Source organism: Ceratotherium simum, chromosome 32 (genome assembly GCF_057802395.1).
Source record: "Ceratotherium simum simum isolate JZ-2026a chromosome 32, ASM5780239v1, whole genome shotgun sequence".
Classification (NCBI taxonomy): Eukaryota; Metazoa; Chordata; class Mammalia; order Perissodactyla; family Rhinocerotidae; genus Ceratotherium; species Ceratotherium simum.
Window position 1 is genome coordinate 9050030 of NC_141931.1, and position 26012 is coordinate 9076041.

The 26012-nt window shown below is 42.7% G+C and overlaps 1 protein-coding gene across 1 annotated transcript in view; it reads right to left on the reverse strand.

Annotated features, from left to right (window-relative positions):
- PDSS1 (decaprenyl diphosphate synthase subunit 1) overlaps positions 1-26012 on the reverse strand; it is a 41141-nt gene that overhangs the window by 5524 nt on the left and 9605 nt on the right. Inside the window, exons 5-9 of the mRNA XM_087420685.1 lie at positions 17555-17696; positions 14761-14872; positions 14555-14664; positions 6628-6708; positions 6410-6523 (exon numbers count right to left, since the gene is read on the reverse strand). Coding sequence (XP_087276811.1) covers positions 6410-6523; positions 6628-6708; positions 14555-14664; positions 14761-14872; positions 17555-17696 — 559 coding nt within the window. The remainder of the gene's footprint in view (positions 1-6409; positions 6524-6627; positions 6709-14554; positions 14665-14760; positions 14873-17554; positions 17697-26012) is intronic.

Genomic DNA, 26012 nt, shown 5'->3' on the forward strand with positions numbered 1-26012 from the left:
AAGAAAGAAAATCTATTTACTGCTCCTGAGAGAATCACATGTTCTAACAGTAGTTTGTAATAATAGGAAATAATAATAGGAAAAAACAAAAAGGTGATTAAATGTTCAGATGATGTGGGGGAGCAGTAAATTGTAGCAATTAAAGAAGCAGGGCTGAGAGAGACATCCATTTTCCAGGTACAGGGACTGAGCTGGTGCGCAGGAGAGGCAGCCGTTGATCCTTGGTCATTATGATGTTCTGTTCTATCTTTGGTCCAACACTGAGTAAGAAAGAACAAAGTACATCTCTAAAATCTCCTTATTGACTTCTCTTCTGGTTCTGAAACTTTAGATTGCACCAGAATCACCAGAGGCCTACTGGGCCTCTCCCCTAGAGTTTCTAATTCATTAGGCGTGGGGCATGAGTGTGCATTTCAAACAAGTTCTCAGGTGATGCTGATTCTGCTGCTCTCTGCTGACATTTTGAGAACCACTGGCTTAGGATGAGGGGGTGGGAATTAGAAATTCTACTTTCAGTACTAAATTGAGTGAGTGACTCTTGAAGCTACTGAGGTTTCTGAGCAGAGGGTATTATGAGCAGAGCTCTTTGCCTTAGCAGCTTGTAGAGTGGATGAGAGCAGTGGAACTCAACGTTGACTGCACACTGGAATGTGTGCAGTCTTGAGAGAGGTTTATAATACAGTTGGCCTGGATCAGCTCTCCAAGATTCTGATTATATTGGCTTGGGGTTTGGCCCAGGCAACAGGATTTTTAAAACTCTCCAGGTGTTTTTAATGTGCAGCCAAGGTTGAGAATCACTGAATTAGAAGAGAGAGAGGTAGAGATACCAGTCAGGTTACTGTAGTAAATTATAAAGAGAACTAGAGTTAAGTTGATGGCAATAGGAGAAAAAAAGAAAACAGGTACAGAAGGCATTGAAGATAAATCTATATTCTACAATACTTAGCAACAGAATCAGGAAGCCAGGACACCAAATCACTTCACTTTCTAGATCCCAGCTCTAGTCCTGGTGCTGCCCAGCTGGGTGAGTTCCTTAACCTCCTGGGTCTTAGCCCCCTGATCGGTATCATGAGGGAGCCGAAGGACACAATCTGAAATCCATTAGCTCTAACAGCTGATGGTCCGTGAAATAAGAGGTAAGATGACATGTTTGGTTTTGGACACGTCAGTGTTTATTAGCAGTTGCCAGTTTTTTCCTGGCAATAAGCCTGAAGGATGAAATAAGTTGTTGTCCTGTAACCACCGCCACGGCATTAGTAATCCCAGAAGGAAAAATACGGCACACAGAGAAAAACCTCACCCAGATGATGGCAGATGAGAAATTAAGAATGTTCCTTTCAGAGCAAAGTAGGTGGCAGAACAAAGTTCCAAACATGTAGAGGCTGCTAGAGCTAGCAACTGGTTGGTTCCTAAATGAAAACCAGTAATTTGCTTTAGTTACTGGTCTTTTAAGAATAAAATAAGTTTTGCAGGAAACAAATCAGGAAGGCTCAAATCAATCAATTTTAGTGGTAAAAAGTCAAATCAAGTAGGTATTCATCTTAGTTTCTTTTTTTTGTGAGGAAGATCAGCCCTGGGCCTGCCCCGTGGCTTCGCAGTTAAGTGCTCGCGCTCCGCTACTGGCGGCCGGGGTTCGGATCCCGGGCGCGCACCGACGCACCGCTTCTCCGGCCATGCTGAGGCTGCGTCCCACATACAGCAACTAGAAGGATGTGCAACTATGACGTACAACTATCTACTGGGGCTTTGCGGGGGAAAAACAAAAAGGAGGAGGCTTGGCAATGGATGTTAACTCAGAGCCGGTCTTCCTCAGCAAAAAGAGGAGGATTAGCATGGATGTTAGCTCAGGGCTAATCTTCCTCACCAAAAAAAAAAAAAGATCAGCCCTGAGCTAACATCCATGCCAATCCTCCTTTTTGCTGAGGAAGACCAGCTCTGAGCTAACATCTATTGCCAATCCTCCTTTTTTTTTTTCCCCAAAGCCCCAGTAGATAGTTGTATGTCATAGTTGCACATCCGTCTAGTTGCTGTATGTGGGACGCGGCCTCAGCATGGCCGGAGAAGCGGTGCGTCGGTGCGCGCCTGGGATCCGAACCCAGGCCGCCAGCAGCGGAGCGCACACACTTAACTGCTAAGCCACGGGGCAGGCCTTGTCTTAGTTTCTTAATACCACATTCCAAAATTGGATTTCTAGAAGGCTGTATCCTCAAAGCTGATGTGACACTGTCATGGGCATCTGGCAAAATGACCTGGTCTATGGTATGTGAGCTTTTTCTGCAGTACCAACAAGTGTGGTAAAATGTGCTGACTGGGTGGTTTCTCTGATTCCTTTGACTATAAAAAGCATTGAGAAAGCAAAGATTGAAAAAAATATTTGCATTGAGCGTGACTCCATCCTTCCTTTGAAACATATAGTGTGTGCAATTTTAACATGCAAATATTAAACACTTCCCCTTGGCACTCCCGTCCCTTAAATGTGTATGTGGAGAAGAAACGAGAAACAAATAACAGGAAAATGGTTGCCTGCCTGCAAGATTTAGTGGGAAATAAGAAAATTTTTCTTTGCTCAGGGCTCAGTTTTTAAGAGTAAGAAAACCACCTGTGGATGAATCAGATTCTAACTCTGTGAAATTGGTCTGTAAAGTAAACTACAGAGGTGCTCAATAAATTGGAGTGAGCTTACGCAAACCTAACTTGGGTAACTCTAAGACACCAACTCGTCACAACAAGAGCAGAAGCCTGTGCAGCTGGTGCAGGGGCTTGTGAGGGTGATGGCAGTTGGCAGGACAGCTACAGGCTGACATTTAGGTCTGGTGACTTATCAAATAAGGAAGAGAAGCAGAAGAAAGGAAAAGATCTTTTAAAGGATACTTGAGAACTAATGTAGTTTCACCAAAAAAAAAAAAAAGAGAAGACTTCCATTTTGTTTCTGAAGATTTTGAAATCCAATCTATATGCTCTTTAAAGATTTAACATGAGGTTTTGTTCTTACAAAGAAAATGAGTATACACAGGAAGGAGACTGTCACCACTGGGACCTCCCTAGTAATCCTGAAACTTTTCTTAAATCCCCTGTACCAACTGTTATCAAAAAACCCCTCAGAGAGATGACAAAAATAGTGAATTCCAAAGAGAGAGAGTTTCTATCAAGTTGCTGGGTCCAACAAATTCCAATTTCAAGACAAGTCACCATGCTAAGTTAAAAAGGAAAAGCGGTGTCCCAAGGTTGCTTGTCTTGGTCCAGTGAGACTCAGTCAATGTTCACAAATGGAAAAGTTCAAAGACTAATTTATCTAATCTGCAAATAAAACTCACCTACTTATGGAAAAAGGTTACAAACTTCAAACAACAACTCCACTAAATGGGTAGGTTGATCACAATGATGGAACCTGACACAGAGACTACTTTGAGTGTTGTCAGCACATTTTCAGCACCAGGGCACACCAGCTGTCTGCTCTGTGGGAAGACCTACTGGGGACCAGACAAGCTCATCAACTAGCTTTTATCCACATCATCAGTGGCAATAACATTACATTGTGTAGTAAAATGTATATTGCCTACCATGCCATTTACCAGATGTTTGATTTTGGCCAAGTTTGAGCATCCCTTTCTTATTTGTAGAATGGACATAATACCACAAAGAGGAGTTGTGAGGTTAATGTATAAAAGAATCCTTTGTAAACTAAATGGAGATACTGCACGTTTTCATGTTATTTTTGGAACTCGTTTTACCCCAATCAATTTGAGCCCCAAAAATCTTGACAAACAAATTTCTGGCCAAAAATCCCTTTTTTGACAGTGTAACCCATAGTAGAGCCTAAACTTGATGTTTTATTTGAAAACAACTTATAATTATATATTTGCCTAACTTTTGGCCCATGCGCCACAAGACAGAACAATCAGTCTACTTAGGGAACAAACCCTGTCCAGTTACTTCCTGCTCGGCCTCATTCTGTGTTCCCTTTTCTAAGGCTGCAATGTGCCTTTTTAACTCCTTTTCTCGCTGCCTGATGGGCAGACAGGAAAAGTGCTGTCTGGTGAGGATGAGTGTGTGTCTCGTGGTACTGGGATTTCCCAGTGAAACACATAAAACTGTGGTTTGGGGCACTGTAAGCTTGTGTCTGTTCTTTTTCTTCGCCCTTTTTGTTTTAAATGAGCATTTTTCAATCTCTTGTAGATTACTGACCAATCAATATGTAGGAGTGGTCCATTTCCCCCCTGACTTTGCCCCACTATATCTTAAGGCAGAATTATTCACTACTCCTTTGTGTAGAGGGAAGCAAATTAGTGTCTTTTGAAATGTGTTCATAGTGAAACACAATCAGCAGAGGCATCCGTTCTTGATCATCTTAAGGTTAAAGTAGGACTCAGCTGTTAACTTCGTATCATGGGGCTCATAAAATTATTTATAATTGTTAAGATTTCTAGGGGGCCGGCCTGGTGGCATAGCGGTTAGGTTCGTGTGCTCCGCCTCGGCGGCCCAGGGTTTGCTGGTTCGTATCCTGTGCGAGGACCTGCGCACTGCTCATCAAGCCATGCTGAGGCAGCGTCCCACATAGAAGAACTAGAAGGACATACAACTAGGATATACAACTATGTAACTAGGATATACAACTATGTACTGGGGATTTGGGGAGAAAAAAAGGAAAAAAGAGGAAGATTGGCAACAGATGTTAGCTCAGGGCCAGTCTTCCTCAAAAAAAAAAAGCTGACTTACTTTTCTTTAAAAAAAAAAAAAAAAAAATTTCTAAAAGTATAGCACCCAGAGCTTTTTAGTAGACTGTAAGCCTCTTAGGGAAAGGCTTGTTCCTTAGTCAGCTTGATAACCTCAGAACCCAGCTAAAGGAATCTTCACTGAGACGGCAGAATCCCAGTGCTCTCAGCCCATCTTGTTCTTTATTCACATTTACTAACCATTGTAGATGGTAGCCAGTGACAAATCTTTCTGATCTCAGGCATGCCTTTACATTTACATGGCTCAAGAATCCTCTGCTTTTTGTGGGTTAATGGTGAAAAAGAAAATGTTCCTCACTCATGCTTTAATGTATACAAGGGGAGTTTACAAATTGTCAGAACCTGGCACACACATTAATATTCTTCTTGAGTTCTGGGCTGGCAGTTAGTCTCAATAGGAGAAAGGGCCCATTTAGAGCACACTTGACACTCCTGGCCTTTGCCTCAGAATGTTGAGAGGATGGAGCCTGAAATGGGGATAGATGTTTCCAGAGAGTGCCCCAGCGTCTCCGCTCACAGCCCTCATTGCTCAGTTGACTGCCGTCCACTAATGTGCTGCCCAAGGTACCTGGCCCAGCCCTCAAGCCATCAGCCTCCTCTGAGAATTACCCTGGTGATGGCTCTGCTAGATCCTGGATAAAAGATGACCTCTCCTTTCTTGGATCAGAAACGGATCAGGGGCAACATCTGGTTTCTATATCAAAATGGCATCACTGAGTTCTATGGAAAACATGATTTATCTTTGTAAATTTTGAGAAAGAATAGAGGCAAAATCTCTGACAGACTAAAAGTTTACTAAAATTTTAGACAAGAGCTAATTTTTAATTTCATGGCATGGTGATGAACACCTTAGTGCTCTGCTAAGTAACAAATATTACTAAGATGAAAATCTATTAAAAAGATGTCCAAATACCAGCCAATGTCCCACTTATTTCAAATAACATTTGGCACAGCCAGAAGCAATGTGGCCAGGGTCCAGAGCAGGCTCTGAAAACGTCTGCCTTGCAAGTCACTGCAGCATCTTTGAAGCTTTTTTCATCCATATTAAGGAGAATATGAAGGCAGCTTTACTTCCTTAACTGACAGCCCCTCAATCTGGAGAAAGAAGGAACTATGTGGTTCTCGTAGTACACTCCACTGACTTGACATTTTGAGGCAATGGCCGAGGCTCTCTCAGAGCAGCAAACAGTCCCACTAAACTTCTAGAACTAGAGAATTTCTCAGAATTTCTTATGCTTGGAGGCCCTTCCTGGGCCTTTTTAAGGGGCTCTGAGGTATACCCCAAGTCCAGTCCTATAATCAAGATGTGGAAACCATTCATCTAGTCAGTGCCCAAAATACAAGGAAATCATCATAATGCTACCTTAAATGCATAGAGCACTTAATTTACAAAGTATCTCCATGAATATTATCTAAGTTAATCCTCATGACAATCCTGGGAGGAAGGTTGTAATCTTCTCAATTTTATATAGATAAGGAAACAGGTAAAACTTAGAGGTGAGATGACTGCCCCAGCATCTCAGTCATAGAGCTAGGATCAAGTCTAGATCTGGGGTCTCTCTTCTAAATGCTTTCCCATCTATTCCTTATCTGAACCTTCCCATCAGCTGTGCCTGGAAGATACTGGTTGTATAAGACTACACAGCAATGTGTCACAAGGAGTTCGTGACACCTACCTGCTGACAAGCAAATAAGACAGGGCCGGTGGCTAACCCGAGCTTCAGATCGGCTGCTGTTGGTTTGCCCATCTGGTCAGAACACGAGGTGAAATCCAGTACATCATCTATCAGCTAGCGAAAGGAAAAAAGGAACGTCAGACCGTCACCCCTTCAACTTCACGGCCGCCCTTCCCACTGTACCCACAGGCCACCTTCTCATAACGAAGCACACCAACCTGGAAAGCTATCCCCACGTTTTTTCCGTATTGATAGGCAATCTCGTGCACCACTGGGTCGGGGCACCCCAGGACAGAGACCTGCAACAGAGGAGGATTCTGAGATAAGCTGCTGGAGGCAGAAGCAAGGCAGCCAAGCCCCGCGTGGAAGAGTCAGACATCTATCCCCTTAAAAACGAGTGAGGCCAGATCTGTACACTCGGGAGAAACTGATACCAGAAGGAGACCAAATGTTTACAAAGTACCTATAATGAAAGGAGTTCAGCCTCAGCTTCTCTTAAATTCTAAGAAGACTGTCCTTTCCCCCCCTTTTCACAGGATAAGCCCTCTTTCCCACTGCTTAAGAAAAACCGAGCTACAACCAGACCAGTTCTGCTGGGAAAACTCTCTGACATGCAAAAGGAACAGACTCGAACACGTGACGTGCTGGCTTCCAGTGCTCAGCAAACCTGGCCCAATTATTGGCTGTATTTTATTTTTATTTCTTTATGGATGTAGCCCTTATTTCAGGGCTAGATATCTAATCTGATCTAATCGTACCCATGATGTTGCCATATATTTCCCCATCTGTAGTCTTTTAATAATTTTGGTGATTTCACTTAAATCTGAAATGCAGTTATTCTACGTCTATAACAGCCTCGAGCCTCATGCTTCAGACACAGACATTGTTCTCTCACTATCAGAGGATCTGCACTGGGGCTACTGTTTCCATATTTCTCTCACAATAAGTAATGTAACTGTATAAAAGCTTTTTTTCCCTTTTAGTAGCAGAGAAATAGGACTTCCTAAGTCTTTTTCAAAACTCCAAAAAACTAGCTGGCACTGGCCACTTGCGTGCATTTCCTGCTGCTCTGCTAAGCATGCTAAGCAGGTCCAGCCACATTTTCAGAAAACAAAGACTGGATAAAAACCAAAAGGGGGAAGGGGAGAGACATTCTGCTCTATCAGAGAGGAAATGTCTATATGACTCTCCACGAGAAAGCCAGATGGAGCTCGTCATCTCCATTCTGTAATGGGTCACTGAAGATAAAGAGCCCTGTCCCCTGACTTCAGCCCCTACCTCTGCGGTCCTCTGCTTGGGACCCTACTCTGCTCAGGCATCAGTATAGTACAGTGGTTTGGGCTCTGCAGTTAGCCTGTGGGGGTGCACTTATGCCCCTTACAATTATGTGACCTCAGTGTGTTCCTTAATCTTTCTGTGCTTCAGTTGCCTCGTCTGTAAAATGTAGGCTCAGAAGCACTCCCCTCAGAGGGTTGCTGTGAAGACGACATGGGATGCTACTTTTAAACCTTGGTTATAACTCAGTGTTTGCTGTTATTGTTAATAATCCTCCTCCTCCTCATCCACTGGACACAGAAACCAGAGCCTGGCGAGTGTCCATGCACCTCTGCTAATTAAAGCCAGGTCATGTAACTTGCTCAGCCCTGAGAATGTTTTTGATGACTTAATGAAGCCTGCGACCATGTAATGCTTGGCCTCCATAAAAATGCACACAGCATAAAAGTTCAGTGGCCACTTGCTTGAGTGAATAATAAACTCAAAACTGCTTTCCACAGCAAAGCCCTCACCACTGGCAGGCACTGACCCACAGGCTACAGGGAGGGATTCCTCCTCTTTTCAACTGAACTAAAGAAGCTGTGAGACCACATGGGGGAGAGTTTAGAAACTTTGAAAGAAGTCAAGATAGCCATCAACTTGGCTAAAAGAAGGAGAGTGTGGCAAGATTCAGGCAGCCTGAGATATGCTGAGCTCACAACACAATGATACCCCTTTACTAGGCAGAAATAACCCAAAAAGCAATCCTATAGAGAGGGGACTGCTGTTTCCTCAACATTCCTCAACAAAGCAGCACAGAAATACAAACTTCTTCCTCCTGAAAAGTAAAAGATTTTTAAAAACGACATTCTGTTTCTAAACTCAATGAATTAAAAGTGGTGGAGTACATATGATGAGCACTTGACATGATCTTAGTTAAACCTCACAACATCCCATAAATATTTCTGTTGTGGTTGATGATAAGAGCTAACAATCCCCGAGCACTCACTGTGTGCCAGGTACTATTCTGAGCTTTCTCACCTAGTAACTCACCAATGAGCAGGACCCGAGGACAGAGGGTACCAGGTGTTACATGGCTGGGAAATGGTGGAATCAATTTGAACCAAAATGGTCTGGCTCCAGAGACTCTTCACCACTTTGCTATGGGGCTTCTCATGGGCAACAAAATGGAAGCTCAAAGAAGTCAAGGAATGCACCCAAGTAAGCAGAGAACTCGGAAGTATGTCTGCATCACTCGCATCTAGCTCACGTGTGCTAACACAGAGATGAGCTACTTCTCAGTGGGCAGCTTCTGCCTCACAGGCTGTGAAGGGACACTTCTGGCTCAGATTTCAACTACTGCCGTGTAAAGACCACTCCTCACCCCCCGCAGAGAATCCTGCTCCCCCAGCCCTGTCTGGATCTGTCCTACCACAACCAGGAAAACCAGAAGCAATGCAACACAAAGACCAGAAAGGAGGTGTGCTGGCGTGAAATGAACACTGCTTGTTCTTAGCCTCAGAGGAGAGGTGCCTCATATCTTTCTGGAAGTGGGTGGAGTACAAAGAATGACTAAGTAAAAGTGGAGCTCGGCTAACTGTTCTGTTTGAAGCAGGTCCACAGCCAGGCCATGTGCATCTTTTCGGGGAAGGTCCACACCTCTCTCAAGGTTCTCATAAGCCTTGTCTCAAAAAGATTACTAAGTCCTGTAGGCATGGCAGAGGCAGAGGACTTGATATTTATCAAGCATCTCTATCTTGAAGTGTGTGTTTGCACCACTGTAAGTTAAGAGATATATTCTGATACATATATACATTGTGGTCTTATTTATTAAAAATAGTGGAGATTACTGGAGCTCTACTATTACATAAAAAATATCAAAACAGGTTGTTGTCAAAAACCAACTGAAATATTGGGAGAAAACATATGCATCATAGTATCAGAGACAAAGAGTGAATATTCTTTTTTTGTGTGTGTGAGGAAGACCAGCCTAACATCCGTGCCCATCTTCCCCTACTTTATATGGGACGCCGCCACAGCATGGCTTAACAAGCGGTGCGTCGGTGTGCGCCTGGGATGTGAACCAGCGAACCCCGGGACACCGCAGCGGAGCGCGCGCACTTAACCGCTTGCGCCACCGGGCCGGCCCTGAGTGAATATTCTTAATATATAAAACGCTCTTAAAAACTGAGCAGAAAAAAGACCAAACACCCACTAGAAAAATGGGCAAAAGATATGAACAAGACAATTCACAAAATTAAAGATATAAAAGTCCTCAAGCACCTGAAAAGATGTTCAACTTCACTCAGAAAGCAGAGATGTAAGTTAAAACACTGTAATACCATTTCTCATCTATCAGATTGGCAAAAATTAAAGTCTAACACCACATCCAGTCAGGCTGTGGGAAAACAGGCAGATACTCTCATAAACCGCTGGTGGAAATGCATAATGGTACAACCCTGATGGAGGGAAGCTTGGTAGTACCTAACAAAACCACACAGACAGTTACCTTGAAATACACCCTGAAGGTACACTGCTAACAATACAAAAATACATTCACACAAGGTTAGTCCTGTCATAGCATCTGTAATCGTATAACATTGGAAACCTAAATGCACATAGGTAGGAGTGGCTGAGTAAACCATGGCACGTCCACACAATGGGATACGACACAGCTGCTTCAAAGATAAGGAAGAGTCTACAAACCAACATGAAATGACTTCCATAATATATCATTAACTGAAGAAAGCAAGGTGCAAAAGCAAAACAAAAAGTAGTACTATATACTATTTTGCTGTAAGAAAGAAGGGGAAAAACATATATGTGTCTGCTCATTTATGTAAAAAGAAACACAGGAAAGAGGAACCAGAAACTGAGACTGGTTAGTTACAGCGTGGGTGAGAAGGATGGGGAGTAGGATCTGGGTAAAAGGGGATGATGGGGGCAGGTACCTTTTTGTATAGTTTGTAATGTCATACACTCAAAACAACAATAACCTCAAAACTGAAACACAAAATCAGTAAGAATGGGAACCCCTAAAATGGAACAAAAAAGAACTGAACTATATTTCAAATAATAACATAACCACACTGACCTGGGGAGAAAGGTAACTTCTGAACACAGAACTCTGACTATATTACCCTCAGGCTAAAGACAAAAGGAACTATAAACAAATCCTGAACTACTAGGTTTTTCACAGAGATATGAGTTAGCCATTTTTAAACCCCTATGATATATTCTTGGATTGGGCAAATAAATATATCATGGGGAATAGGAGCCAAGTTTCTTACTGTTGGGAAAGGGAGTTACAAATGTGGGAAGCCAGAATGCTAGAATAAATCACGAACCCTGTGGTATGAGCTATCAGTATGCTGCCTCATGGTTTTGAATAAACAAAAATGGATACAGAAAGACACAGACATATGCATATCCACACACATATATCATACACACATAAATTTCCCAGTCTGTCCATTGGGAGGGCCTAGAACCCAGGTCTTGGTTTCTAAATGCCATTCTCCACCAAAAGGAACCAGAGCTCCTGGGGAGAAATGATAGATCCCAGCGCAGGGAAGGACAAGATGAACCTGGAACCTCTCCTGCCAGAAATTAAGGAAGGGCGGACAGAATGATAGGGATATGTTAAAAAGGCACAGGAACCAGGTTAAAGGGCTTTCCCTGCTGGCCAAATGGGGACAACTGAGCATTAAAATAAATAACAATAAACAGCTATAATCCATAGAGTAAAATAGGAATCCATGAGTCTATACAGATATGGTCTTCCTTAAAATAGAATACCAACTCTACTGTAGAAGCGTGACATAGAATGATGGAATAAAGAAAACCGTCACTTGGCAACCATCAGAGTGATGACAGCCTCAGCAAAGAATCATAAATAGATGCTATTTATGCCCAGAGAGTGAGGGTTTGATAAGAAACAGAATTACTGACATAATCTCAAAATACTTCCCCCAAATAGGGAAAAATAGTAACTTTAAAGTGAAGAAACCTGGCAGGCGCCTCCGTAATCAAGTGACTAATGTGGCCATCATCAGTAGATAAAGGGACATCATATGCCCCTGATGTGATGAACTGAGAAGACAGCATCACTTCTGTATTCCTGCCCAAAATTCATAACCTGTGTCTAATCTCGAGAAATATCAGGCAAATCCAACTTGAGAGGCTCAACAACATAACTGGCCTGTGCTCTTCAAATTATCAAGGTAATTTAAGAACAAAGAAAGACTGAGGAACAACTCCAGATTAAAAGAGACTAAAAAGTCATGACAACTAAGTGCAACACGAGATCCTGGACCAGGAAAATTTTTTTCCCTTTTGTTATAACAGTATTATGACAACTGACAAAATCTGAATAATGTGTATCTGCAGATTAGATAAGAATATCATAACCAACAATAAGAGTGTTCTGCAAATATGACCCACAAAACAAAATTCCATGATGCACTCTGTAGCTTTGAAAATGAATAGGAAGACAGCCCATTGATTCCAGGCCATATGCAGCATTGGAGAGAAAAGAAGTTCAGGGGGAAAAAAAGGAAAAACAAATGAACCCAAGATTACCATACGTAGTTCTGGGTTCAAATCCCAGCACAGCCACTGTCTGACCGAATGACACTGGATATCTCAGGTCTCATTCCCGTCAGATTTTCCAGGGAACAAGTCATAGCCGTCATTGGTAAGCTACAGAATGTACTCTCATGACTGTATATAAATAAATAGCCAATCATCTTTTAAGATTACTTCTATTTTAATATCAGTGTCACAAAACAATTCTAGACAGTCAGATTTTAATACTCTTTCCATTAAAAATACAGAGTGGTTTAAAGGAGAAGGGGAAGGAGGGGAAGAAATGGTGTCCTTAGACACCATCAGAATGAATTATAAGCTGCTAACTTTCCTTCAAATTCCCGTAACATCACGGAATTCCACTAGTTCTTCTATAATAATTCTGATATTTAAATTCCCCTTATCCGCTATTTTTGGCATCTCTAATTTGCTTTGCATGCATTCTTTTGGAGCCCACATGTCTTTGCATTTTAGATACCAGGACTACATAAAAATAGCAATTTTGAATATATAACACCTCTGGATTATTTCTACCCATAGGCACTTCAATATAGAAACTTTTATTCAGAGAGCTCACACTATGATGTTGCTTTATTATTCTAACAGCACTGGAGTTTAGGAATAAATCATATGAAAAGTGGGTAGTTCCGAGATGATGCCAGCATGCCTCCTAGTGGACAGCATAAAACATTTTGTTTTTAATAAGGGTTGTGCCATGTTAATATACATGTTTCTTGCTAACTTGCTAATCTGTGAAGAGCGAGGTGCTCTTTATAAATGAACACATGGGCTATCATGCCTTTGGCTTCTTAAGCAGAGGATAGTGACCACAATTAAGCCTTTCCTTGATGACTCAGGTCCATCTCCTGGGCCCCTTCGTAGGATCTGATCCCCGAGTACATTAGCTCCTGTTGTGGCTCCAGTGTGGCACTGCTGCCTGTCTGGGGATGTCCACTTTGTGTGGACAATGACTCCAGTGTTTCAACTTCGAACAGTCCCACTACCTGCTAGGCCTTTGAACTGCAGCCTCAAGCTTGTGAAATCATCAATGAGCGTCACTGAACACACCAGTGTGCCTTATGAGGATGGATCTCAAACTTCATGGAGATGTTGGCCAACAAGGGTCAGAGGATCAAGGAAGGATTAATGTAACAGCTTTGTGAAACATTCTTTTAATTAGCATTCCAGCGTCTATCATATTTTTAGCTGTCTCTATTTTAAAAAAGCACACTTGCAATTTCTTGGAAATAAAAAAATAACAGCCCTTTTAATAATAAAGACAAAAATGGCCAAGATTGTGGCCAGCAAGTTCTACATAATTCACATTCCTTAGGGTTTCAATTAGGTTGTTTTAGGAAGAAAATGTTGTCCTGGTTCCTTTCTGGCTCACGATTATACATTTCTTGACACTTTTCAAAACAGAGACACTATTGGCAAGGGACTTCTTCACCTGAGAGGCCTGAGAAAAGGCTCTCTTCAACGGTAATGCTGTTAAAAGTGTATCATGACCGCAAGCGACATCTGCCCTTAGGGGCTTCCTTGCTTGTTACTTTATTACAAGGGACTCTTTCTTGCCCAGGTGTCGTCTCTGTTACATCTGTTAGGCTGAGACACAGTCCGATGAACAAGTCTATGGAGGGAACTGTCTCTCATTCACAAGCCAGCACTGAATACCATATTTTCGTCTACAGATTAAGGATAATACTAACTGACTTTCAAAAAAAGAAAACTATGTGGAGAGTGAAGGGAAGGCCAGGGAGAAAGCAAGGGAAAGAAAAAAGTTATGGTTCACACTCAATTTCTACCCTGAAGAAAAATGGCTTGTTTATATTTCATGTAAAAATACTGGGAGGATCTACTACTCATAAAAAGGACAAAGAACACTAGACTAGTACAATCTCATAGCTAGAAGTTTTCTCCTGGGTAAATATTATATTTAAGAACACAGCATTTCATAACTTTTTAAATGCAAGATGTCAGAAATAGTGTGTGGGACAACAAATTACTTATGAGATGTTCAAAATGTTACACAGTTTGGAAATTAGACTGGGGAATATATAAGCTTATTTTGATTCAATTCTTGGGAGGAAAGATGAAAAGTTAATGTCTGCAGAGGAAAATACAGCAAAAATGGAAACCACAGCAGAAGTTCTCCGTTGTTCGGGGATGAACTTCTCTCAATGACCTCTTGGGGTTTTGGTTACTATTTTAAGGTTCTCCAGTGAAATTTTTCTGGGAGAATTAGCTCCCAAGAAAGAGCTATGAGGATTTTTTTTAACTTGAAAGAAGACAGAACGTACATACTGCTTTACAACTGTTAGCTATCAGACTGGCAGTCTTCTTGAAGGTCTTTTCCAGGTAGTGTGCAAATCTTTCATTCTCATTTTCTTTTGACCCTAGCTGAAGAAATTCACCTAGAAAGAAGGAAAGGGGTCATTTGAGATACGGTTTTATTGCCTGGCTGAATACTAAGATTGAATAAAAAAGAAGAAAAGTCAGAATTAACCTACCACGCACCAAATCTTCAATAACTTGGGATAAAATAGATATAACAGTTGTATTTCCAATTCGTGCCAGAGCTATAGACGCTGCAGAAAGAATTAAATCTCCAGCAAGAACAGCCTAGAAAAGAAAAAGGAAAAAACCATGCTCAGAGAAAATTATCAGAGCAGTGGGGCCAACAATGAAGTTGTCGTCTCAGAAGATAAATACAGATTGGATCGGGAGGGAGGGGTCATCTTGGATGTAAGTGTCTTCCCTTCCTTTCTTCAGCAGGATTATGTAATTAGTTACAGATTTGGGACATTGTTTGCACTGGACTGGCTCTCAGCGATTAGCTAGCCTCTCTCTCCAGCTCAGAGCTGAAGAAACAAATGCCTGGAGATGGAAAGGATCTCACCCTCTCTCTTCATCCCTTGGCCCCACCAAAGCACAGCCGCCTTCAGTTTAGTTAGGCTGGACCATTCACTCTTTCCTCAAACCACGTTTTTGTGCCTTTCCACTTACTGTTTCTTCTGCTCAAAGTCCTTCCCCTTCTTCATTTAGCAGACTCACTTGCATAACTAGCTCAGATGGCACCTCCAGGAAGTCCACTCAGATCCCTCAGTCTGCTCGATGCCTCTCTGCTGTGTGAGCACAACATGCCCTGCATAGTGCTGCCCTTGCACTTTCCACCCCATCACTGATTTCCTGTTTACCAGCCTCCTTGAGGGCACGGACTGCGAATTCTCTCAGCCAGTACTTAGCACACTCCAGTGCGGGGCACAATACATGCTTTTCTCCATGGAATCTTGATTCCAAGTTCAATGCTCTTTGCATTAGATTACACTGCCCCTCATTCCTAGCCAAAATATTTTTTTCACTGAACACTAGATTGTGTTTTTCCAATCTTTTTTAGATTGTGAGTCGATGTCCATGCTGTATTCGCAACTGATTATAAATTATACATAACTGAATTATATGCTGTAATCAAATATAATAATTTGCATATTTAAAGCTATGCATAAGCATTATGTTATAGAGTAATTAATTATAAATGCTCAAGTTCATAGCAATTTTAATTTGTAGTATTTTCAACATAACCACATTTTAAGTTTTTATTGTCTGTTAATTCTCTAGTATTTAAAATTAGTGATGCTCAGTATGTTTACCAATTAATCATCATTTTATAACATGTTATATCTCGATATAAATATAAATACACATTTATAAAGTCCTTGTACATCTGGAGATAGACACCCACACACATATATCCGTCCCTCAGCCCCTGCGTCATTAGCAGCTCAGGGCGGAGGATCTCTAGGCCTTTACCTCTTTCCTTTTCTGGCCCCGAGGATTCCAGAGGCCAAAACTGAAAAAACTGAAGCCACCAGATTGGGGACGGCCGGGGTGAGGGCTTATAGGAAGCGAGGGCTGGGAACCAGGCAGGGTAAGGAGGGCTGACGGAGGAGGCACTGGGTGAATGGAGGTTTGAATCAGGGACTCAGGAGTTCCGGTTCAGAGGCAGAAAAGGGGAGGAGCCTGGCAGGTGGGCCTGAGCAGGGCAGCCCAGCCTCACAGGGGAAAGAGGAGGAGACAGGGGTACACATGTTCTTCACCTGCACTCGGAGAGGCCCCACAGCAGAGGCCGCCACAAGAGGTCACGAGAGCCAAGGAGAAGACCTGAATTCGTTCCTCTAATCCTCCTCCCCGGCCCAAGTCAGGCTGTAGGACAGGCCCTCAAGATGGCCAGTTGACCACAGGGACACGTCATAACTCACCCACGACCTCTCCAAAACGAAACTCCACCCTCTTTTTACCAACCCTCTGATGTACGGAATTCTGTCAATAGGACACACAACCCTTTAATCTAAAATGTGAAATAAAAGGCTTACAAATGAAATCGCAGGACTCGGTTGCACAACCAAGTCGTAAGCAAACAGCGTGTGAAGATGACAGTTAACATATATTTCTTCTTTTAATAAGGGCGCTTGAATAACGGGAGGGAACCAGGTACTGTAAATACCGCGCGAGGGACGGTGAGGAGGGAGACCCTGCCCGCGTTACTGTTCTGCGCGCGCCTCAGAGGGGCAGGACGGCCAACGGAGGGGTGTGTCATGGGAGATGCCTGCCCTTCACAGGCCTGCTCGTCTTCACTTTCATCTGTTCAACGTCATTGCCATCCTTCTACCCATGATTTAAACATCCGCAAAGAAAATTCCCCATTTCGCACACCCCCTTTAGGAAATGCTAATAAAATAACATGGAAACATGCTTTACAATATAGATATATGAACCAAACCCAATTATATAGAGCTTCTATTTAAAAAGGTAAAATTTTCATGGTAGAACAGTAACCCCCTGATACATACGTATCAGAGGGATATACAGATAGATATATAAGAAGATTTAACGTATATATAAAAAATATATACGTATATTTTTTGATTTATTTGATTTGACACTCTTGCACATGGCACTCAAATGGTTAAGAAATTGAAGGGATTCTGAGTAATCCGAGCCCAAAAGGAAAATGTATGATTCCTCATGAAATAAATGCTTTTTGGATAACTAGAAAATCCCTTTCCTTATAACCAAAAGGAATTCTATATAAAACTGTGAATAACCAGAACTAATAAGTTTACTTTTCTACAGTGTTATCTATTATCAAATATCTGTACACAGACAAGACATGAATACTATTTTGAAAGTTGGGAGACCACGTTTGAAGAAGCATATTTTACTTTTTAATGAGACAAATCTGAACAATAAATGCAATCCAAAGAGCATGGGCTTGGGTAAGATTCAAAAAGCAGAACAGCATACCTTCTTTTCACCCCAGATCTTATTAACTGTGTGTTTTCCTCTCCGAGAACTCGCGTCATCAATAACGTCGTCGTGAACCAGACTAGCAGTGTGGATCATTTCTGCAATTAAGGCTATGGAGCGCTGGCTGGCTTGCACATCTCTAGTTAACAGAAAGCAATGCTTTTTAACACAGACGCCGCCTAGAACCTTCTCAGCAATCATCTTGTGAAAACTGGACATCGGATCTAGGATAAAGAATTTTGTCTCTAAGAGAAACTGTATAAAAACATTGGCTTCCCTACAGAGCTATTTCTATCATTTGGAGAACATTTTAAAAACACACGAGATACCCTGCCAAGATTATGTTTTATGGACACCAGATTAAGAAGTAGAATTTGTATGACTAACAACAAAAGAAGATTAACATCTCAGAAGTCTGTCCCTCAGGCTGAAGGATCATCTTTATGTCCTAGAGTAGTGGCCTTGGTCAGGTGATCAAGTTTACAATTAGGTTACAATTGAATTTCAGGGATGGACGGGGAAGAGAGGTGAGAAGCAATCTAAAAAATTCTATTAAGGAACCAACGATCATGATGTTCAAAGCTTTTAATACTCTTAAATGTGTAGCAAAGGTAGAATTTTTGTAAAAACTCTCTAATTCATATTTAACCTTTGCATTAGAAATTTAAACTTTTATTTCCCAGATTTAACACAAAATATGGGATAAGCACTCTCAAGAAGATAGTGGATGTGAGTTCTATAGTTAAAAGAGAATGTCCCCCAGTTTCTTTTTAATCATCATGATTATCATCATCACCATCATCCATGGGAATTTTTAAAAACTGAATTCTAAGAAAATCAAACTGAGGAAATAACCATGTGAATTTCGGAACCTAAAACATACCCTGACTCAGACACATGGTAACCAAATGTTTCACTTATTCCGAGAGTTTATTTTTCAAATATCATCACGTTATCTCTTAGAGGGGAGAAAAGTGAGAGGGATACTGAAATATAACTTTTTCTTTAAAAATCGAATCTGAACATCTGTAAGAGATAGCGCTCATTCTAATTCCTCCGATCTAGCAGAAAGCAACGAAAAATGAAGTTTAACTACATTAAAGATGCTGGAATTTAACTACAAACACTAAATCAGCAAGAATAATTATCTTCCGATCTTGCTTTAAATATAATTTTAAAATACGGTATTTTGCCAGCAACTCTTACCTAAGATTTTCAAACCAAACCTCAGAACCTTCCAACTCTTTTTAGCCCAGAAATCAATGTAAAGTGATGCTCATTATTTATTAATATGTCACAATCATAATAGTCTAAATAGTTCCAGATCACAATACATTCTTCCAAGGGAGGAGAAGTAAAGCAAGAGAGAGTAGGGACAAATCGTCCTATAAAACCACTTTAGCAAATGAGAAAATGGTGGTTGAGATGGCTTCAAAGAGCTTGCTCTGAATCCTTTAGTGAGACACTCCCAGAACCGACAGTAGGAAGCTTGGACCTTAAATATTTTTCAGGTAAATTTATTGGACCCTATCTTATTTGAGTTGAATGCACAGGAAAAGATGGAGACTTTTATAGTTGTTTTTTTAAATGTAAAGGCTATTTTTTAGAATATCTTCTCAACCAAATTTCAGTCTATAAAATACACACTTCCTACTGGTTAGTAGCAGAACTTACCTTAAAACAACTGTTAAGGCCTCTAGCCTTTCTCATGCATTCATAAGCTGGGCACCACTTCCATTATCACAAACTATGTCAGCAGACAGGGGTTCCTGCTGGGAAGTTGGAGTAAAAGGGCAGCGCTCACTGAGATACTGGAGTTTTGTGTAATTTGAAGATATTAAAACAAAGACAAAGATTTCTGAAAATATTTAGAAATTTCATAGCTTCTACACGTATATAAAATGCCATTTGCCATGGCTAAATTATCAACTGAGGAAATCAGGACTCTTGCTTAGAACGTTATTTGGCATTGTGACACAGCCCCTCTGTAGGATAAACACGGTATTTTGGATGCTTTATAATTTTATCTGATATACTTTTTCCTATACAATGAGGCTCTAATGTGTGTCAGCTTATATCTGGAAAATACTGCCACTGCTTATCCACAGCACAGCATAATGGTTTGGAACCAAAATTTACAGATTACAGAAAAGTCTCACACTATCTTTAAGATGAAATCGCCTAAGTGCCAAAAGGAGTCACGCCTTCAGAAAGCTCCTTCCTGCTGTGAAATAGCTGCCATACTTCCCAGCTTCTGGGAGAGGGGTGAGAAAGCCACACAGGCAAGATGGCGTGAGGAGAGGAGGCCCTTGGTCTTGAAAGCTGGCTACCTCTCTTCTTCACACCTGCAAGAGGATGCGATGATTCAGCGAGCCCCTCAGGACATCTGGGGTTTTTTCTCCCTTCATTAGATTTCAGAATGTTTGTAATGAAAAATTTCAAGCATAGACAAAAATAGATGCAATAATATAACGACCCCCCCACGTACCTTTCACCCAGATTATGTGTGATTTATTTATTTATTTATTTATTTTTGTGAGGAAGATCAGCCCTGAGCTAACATCCGTGCTAATCCTCCTCTTTCTGCTGAGGAAGACCAGCTCTGAGCTAATATCTATTGCCAATCCTCCTCCTTTTTTTTTTCCCCCAAAGCCCCAGTAGATAGTTGTATGTCATAGCTGCACATCCTTCTAGTTGCTGTATGCGGGACGCGGCCTCAGCATGGCCGGAGAAGCAGTGCAACGGCGCGCGCCCGGGACCCGAACCCAGGCCGCCAGTAGCAGAGCGCGCACACTTAACCGCCAAGCCAGAGGGCCGGCCCTACATGTGATTTGAATAAAATACTTTTTCCCCTATTCATACTAATTCATAATGTGAAGCCTTAAACAAATTACAGTCATGTGCTGCATAACGATGTTTTGGTCAATGACAGACTGCATATATGATAGTGGTCCTATAAGATTAGTACCATGTAGCCTAGGTGTGTAGTAGGCTGTACCATCTAGGTTTGTGTAAGCGCACTCTGTGATGTTCGCGCAATGATGAAATTGCCTAACGATGCATTTCTCAGAATGTCGTTAAGCACTACATGACTGTACAAGTAAACCCCCAGTGTGGGAAAATTTGTCTCTAAAGAGAAAATCAAACCTTGTCAACGGATCACCTTGGTTTGGAAAAAATGAGGGAAGCAAATAAATTTAAATAGTCAATGTGGTTTCACTTTAACAACAGAGAAGCTTCTATTCCCAAAACTAGAGGTTGTAGAAAGAACAGAGTTCTCCAGTGGGATACAGAAGGCTCTATTTCTATTTCAAAATGTGCTTCTGTTTTTCTCTTCTGACAATTCTAAAAATAAGTGTTTCACTTTGCTTGTTAGAACTCTGACAAGCTTAGTGTTTCTTAAATATATACCCCTTGTCCACCATGTCAGATCAATACTCTTGAAAATGCAGACTGAGGCCTCACACATAGTGAATCAGAATCTCTAATGATGGGGGTCAGGAATCTGCATTTTTATTCTATTTTTATTATTATTTTTTTTTGTGAGGAAGATCAGCCCTCAGCTAACACCTGTTGCCAATCCTCCTCTTTTTTGCTGAGGAAGATGGGCCCTGGGCTAACATCCATGCCCATCTTCCTCTACTTTATATGGGATGCTGCCACAGCGTGGCTTGATGAGTGGTGCATAGGTCTGCTCCTGGGATCCGAATCTGCAAACCCCAGGCCGCCAGAAGCAGAACGCACGATCTTAACCACTACACCACCAGGCCGGCCCCTGGAATATGCATTTTTAAAGAGCATGCTGGGTGATTCTGATGCACAAAGTTTGGGAGACACTGCTCTATCAAGTGGGGGTATTCACTTGATTTACTGCAAGCCACACATGGAAGCTTCTCCTAAGAAGGGTTTTGGTACAAGCACAGCCTTTGCTGGTCCACGGCTGCACTGCCTCTAAACCACGGGCACATGGAACGAGAGGCCACTTTCCTATACTAAAGGTGACTTGAAACGTGGGGGGTCAGTTCAAAGGTCTCTTCACAGCCAAGAGCAGAAAGGCTCAGCCGCTCTGAACAGCACCTTCGCGGGAAGGGGACTCTTCTTTCCTCTCTTCCTCTGCATCATTATGAAGTTTAAAGGACACGAATGGATGCTTCATCAGTTTGGTCCTGAAGAAACTCACTACTTAAAATGCACATGAAGCCTCTGTCTCTCTTCTCTCTCCCCATAAAATTCTTCAGGATGTGAATTGCATTTCCTCGTTGTTACCTGAGAACAGTACACATATTCAAGTTTTCAGTATGTTGAACGATATATCCATACAGACTCAAATAAGATCTTATCTTCATCTGCCCCTGAATTGACTTGCTGCAAGTTTGGGTCCTTCGACTATTGAGACTGTGGAATGTGTTCTGCTTTACCCTCTCTTTGGTCTCCCTGTCAGATCTGTGGATCCAGAAAAGGCGCCTCCAGAGGGAGAGAGAAGCCTCTCCAGGCACATTCTCCCTGTACTGATGTGAGACAATGTAACGATGGGGTTTGAATTAGTTTCCTGTGGCTGCTGTGACAAATTACCACAGACCTGCTGGTTTAAATCAACAGAAATTCTCTCACAGTTCTGGAGGCCACAAGTCCAAAACCAGTTTCACTGAGCTGAAATTAAGGTGTCAGCAAGGCTGTGCCCCCTCCACACACTCTAGGGGAGAAGCCTTTCCTCACCCCTTCCAGCTTCTGGTGGCTGTTGGCAGGCCTTGGCTTGAGGCCACATCACTCCAATCGTTAAGGTAGCCATCTTCAGATCTCTCTCCTCCAACTTCACATCGCCTTCTCTTGTGTGTGTGTCAATCTCCCTCTACCTCCCTCTTATAGGGATACATGTGATTGCATTCAGGGCCCATAAAATAATCCAGGAAGATCTCCCTATTTCAACATCCTTAACTTAATCACATCCGCAAAGACTCTTTTTTGCCACATATAACATAACACAGGTTGCAAGGTTTAGGACATCGACACCTTTAGTGGGGCCATTTTTCAGCCTAACACAGTTTCTTACCTCCACTAGCCTCTTCTGTTAAGGCTTGAATGTTTCCTTCTCTGTGATCCAGTTCTTGAAATTACTTGATTTTATTGCACTTGTCTAAAATCTGGTTTGTCCTCATTACTGATACTACCTTGAAGTCTCACCTTCCACAGTGGCCTTCAGGCTGAATGCGTGGGACTGAAGGAGCTCCTGAGCATCTCGCGCTCTCTGCTACTCATCTTCGGCCTCATTTCTTCTTCTTTTTTTTTTTTTTGTGAGGAGATCAGCCCTGTGCTAACATCTGCCAATCCTCCTCTTTTTTTGCCGAGGAAGACTGGCCCTGGGCTAACATCCATGCCCATCTTCCTCCACTTTATATGCGACGCCGCCACAGCATGGCTTGCCAAGCAGTGTGTCAGTGCACGCCCGGGATCCGAACTGGCAAACCCTGGGCCGCTGCAGTGGAGCGCGCGCACTTAACTGCTTGCGTCACCGGGCCGGCCCCATTCGGCCTCATTTCTGTTTCCTGGCCTTTGTCTCTGGCCACTGCGATCCTGTTCCCTTTTCTTGTATTCCTTACCAGCATGTCGACGATGCTATTGGCACGAACATCAAAGGTGCCTTCCATCTAAGGAACAGCAGAGTGCAGGAGGGATGCCTGTCGCTCCAACTTGCTTAGCAGGTCATCATTCTTGGCCACTGGCCATCTGCCTTCATAAACCCAAATGAGCACCAGGCTCAGAGTGACATCTGTCTCTCTTTGCTGGGAATGGCGGTTTCAAGCTTGATCATAACAGTCATGAATTCATTAGCAGTTTTAATATCAAGAGAAAAGAATTGACATCCACGAGCAGCAGCTCCTGAGTATTTCAGATTTATCTCCGGATAAAATCGAAGCCTGCAAAGTTGCATTGCAAATGATGCAGGGTTCGTGCTATTGTTTATTTACTTGCTGCTGAAGGAGCATGGCAGAAGTTTCAGAAACTTTGGATGTGTGGAGAGCGACCCACCACGATGACATCTTAGACCTGCAACTGATCCAGGCTGGCTTGGTGCAGGATCGAGGGTGCTAGAAAATAATGCAGCATTTGGTTTTTGCAAATTGGGCACAGCTAATGAAAGTGTGGAAGTTGATTCCTTCGGTGATGAACGCGGCCTCCTCCAGGCGTGGTGGGTGCTGGAAGAGGGTGCTCAGAGCACGTTCAAAAGCCCTACTGCCCTCTTGCTCTCATGGATGTTCTCCTTGGCCTTGACCTCACCAATGGAAGGGATGACCATCTGGTTATCAAAATCTCCTCCAGCTCAGTAGGTAGCCCTTATTATAGTCTTCACTTCCAGGTCTGTTTTAATAATGAGTATGGACACATCCAAAGTGCCATCTCCTAGGGTGAAGAAAAAACATCTCTTTCGGTACCAACCTTCCTGCCCATCCCCTAAAGAGCCACAGCAGTAGCTGGCTCAATGATTTGGAACACACAGAAACCAGGAATGGTTCCAGAATCATTAGTGGCCTGACCCTAGGAATCATTCGAGTGAGCTGGTGTTGTAATGACTGTTTTGTTACAGTTTTCCCACAGTAGGCTTTCATAATTTCCTTTGTCTCTGTGAGAATCATAAAAGTTACTTCCTCTGATTTTTATCACACTCGGACCCTTGACCTAGTAACTAACGTGAAAACTGCATTTTATAATCTGTGCCATCTGATCAAATGTCTGGCTATGTAAACTGAACTTGTGGGATTCAATGCCAGTGGACTATTTGCACAATCAAGTTCAAGAGATCTGGGCCAAATCCACCTTAAGTAGTCCTGTCATCCCGATCAATGGCAATGATATCCCCTTTCCAGTGCTGGAAAATTTCCACACAGTAATGGATGGCGCCAAGACCAAAGAGAGTAGGTCCCTCCAATGAGGTTGCTGAGTGGGATAGATCTGGCTTGTTTGAGCAAGATTAGACATTACAGCTGAGCTGGATGCTATGAGTACAGCAATTTTACAGAAATCTATTTATTATAAAGCTCGTTTTTGATCTGGATTCTTTGATGAAGTCAGGCTTGACCTATAGTTAGTTTGGGTTTTGCTGAACTCTGTCGCAGGTGGTGTTCTCTGTGAAGCAGACTCAGAAGTTTCAAGTACAGAATATCTACTGAGGCATGCCCTGGGGTCAACGCCTGAGGAAGGGAGAGGGGGAAACAGGACTGAGTAGACGGAGAAGTTTCCAGAATGCAGGCCCATCCACAGCTGCAGCCACCCCCTAGTGCACCTTGGGGCTAGAACGGCCCTTCACCTATCAGTCCCCAGATGCGGGCTGCCTCAGAAGGCCATGGCCTCGGGTGAGAGGATTCTCTGCAGCCAGGCCATCCTTGAAGGGGCTGAGAGCGGAAGGCTCTCTACCAACAATATGCGGTTCAGCAGCCGGGCAGAGAGTCCTTTGCTGAGAGGGGATCCGGGCGGTACATCCCAGAATCCACCACAGCTCTGTTTTCTGGACCTTTCAAATCTGAGTCATCAGTTGTGTGCATTCCGACTTTCCCCGCCCAGGTACTGTGGTTATCAGGATACAGAGAGGACAAAGAAAGACTGGGTCTTAAGCTCCTGGGGGCCGTATTACCTTTTGAGAGTGTATTGTAAGCTACAGATACCCTTCCCCAGAAAGGTGCAAATACACAAAAAGTTTTGCATACAATCCTAAGGGGCTCACAGACCCCCCTAACTCCCACGGACCTCAGGTTAAGAAGTCCCAGTAAAGTAATCTAGCAGGGAGCATTAAATGGACAGCTAAAAGCTTAATAAAGCAAAAAGAGAAAAATCAATAAAAGGTAGTCCACCACCATTCTATTCTGTGTTCTAAAATCCCCTCCAGGATTACTGTTAACCTATTTAATACACATCTCTGAAGCCAGATGATGTCTTGACAAGCCTCACAGGAGCTGTGAAACTTTAATTAAAGCACATGAATTACTGCAACGGGTTCTGGTGCCTCTGGGGCTGAGGACACCTCTGGCCGCACAGGCTAAAAACAGCCTGTATGTGGTCCTGCTCCTGAACCTTGAGCCACCTTTTTTCCATATTGTTCTAAGTCTTTCTCAGGAAGCAAAATCACACATGGCCCAGGTCTCCAGAAGCTCTCCCCACTAGCCCCTTCTTGCTTTAAGTGGCATGGAAGTAACAGCTAGATATTTAGCCCAATAAAAGCCTGATCCAAAAGGGTCCTTAGGAAAAAGTACTCTCAAGAAATTGGGGCTTGGAGAGTAATATTGCTAAGATATTGTACCACCCAAAGGCGCCACAATCGCGACCCACACCCTAATGCCTGACGCTGCCTCTGCCCCACCGCCTTTAGTAAATAGGCCCCGCCCTGATTACTTACAGGGAGAACGGAGCTGCAGCTAGAACACCCCTGGAGAGGGCAGCACGGAACTTACTGGTTAAACTAGCA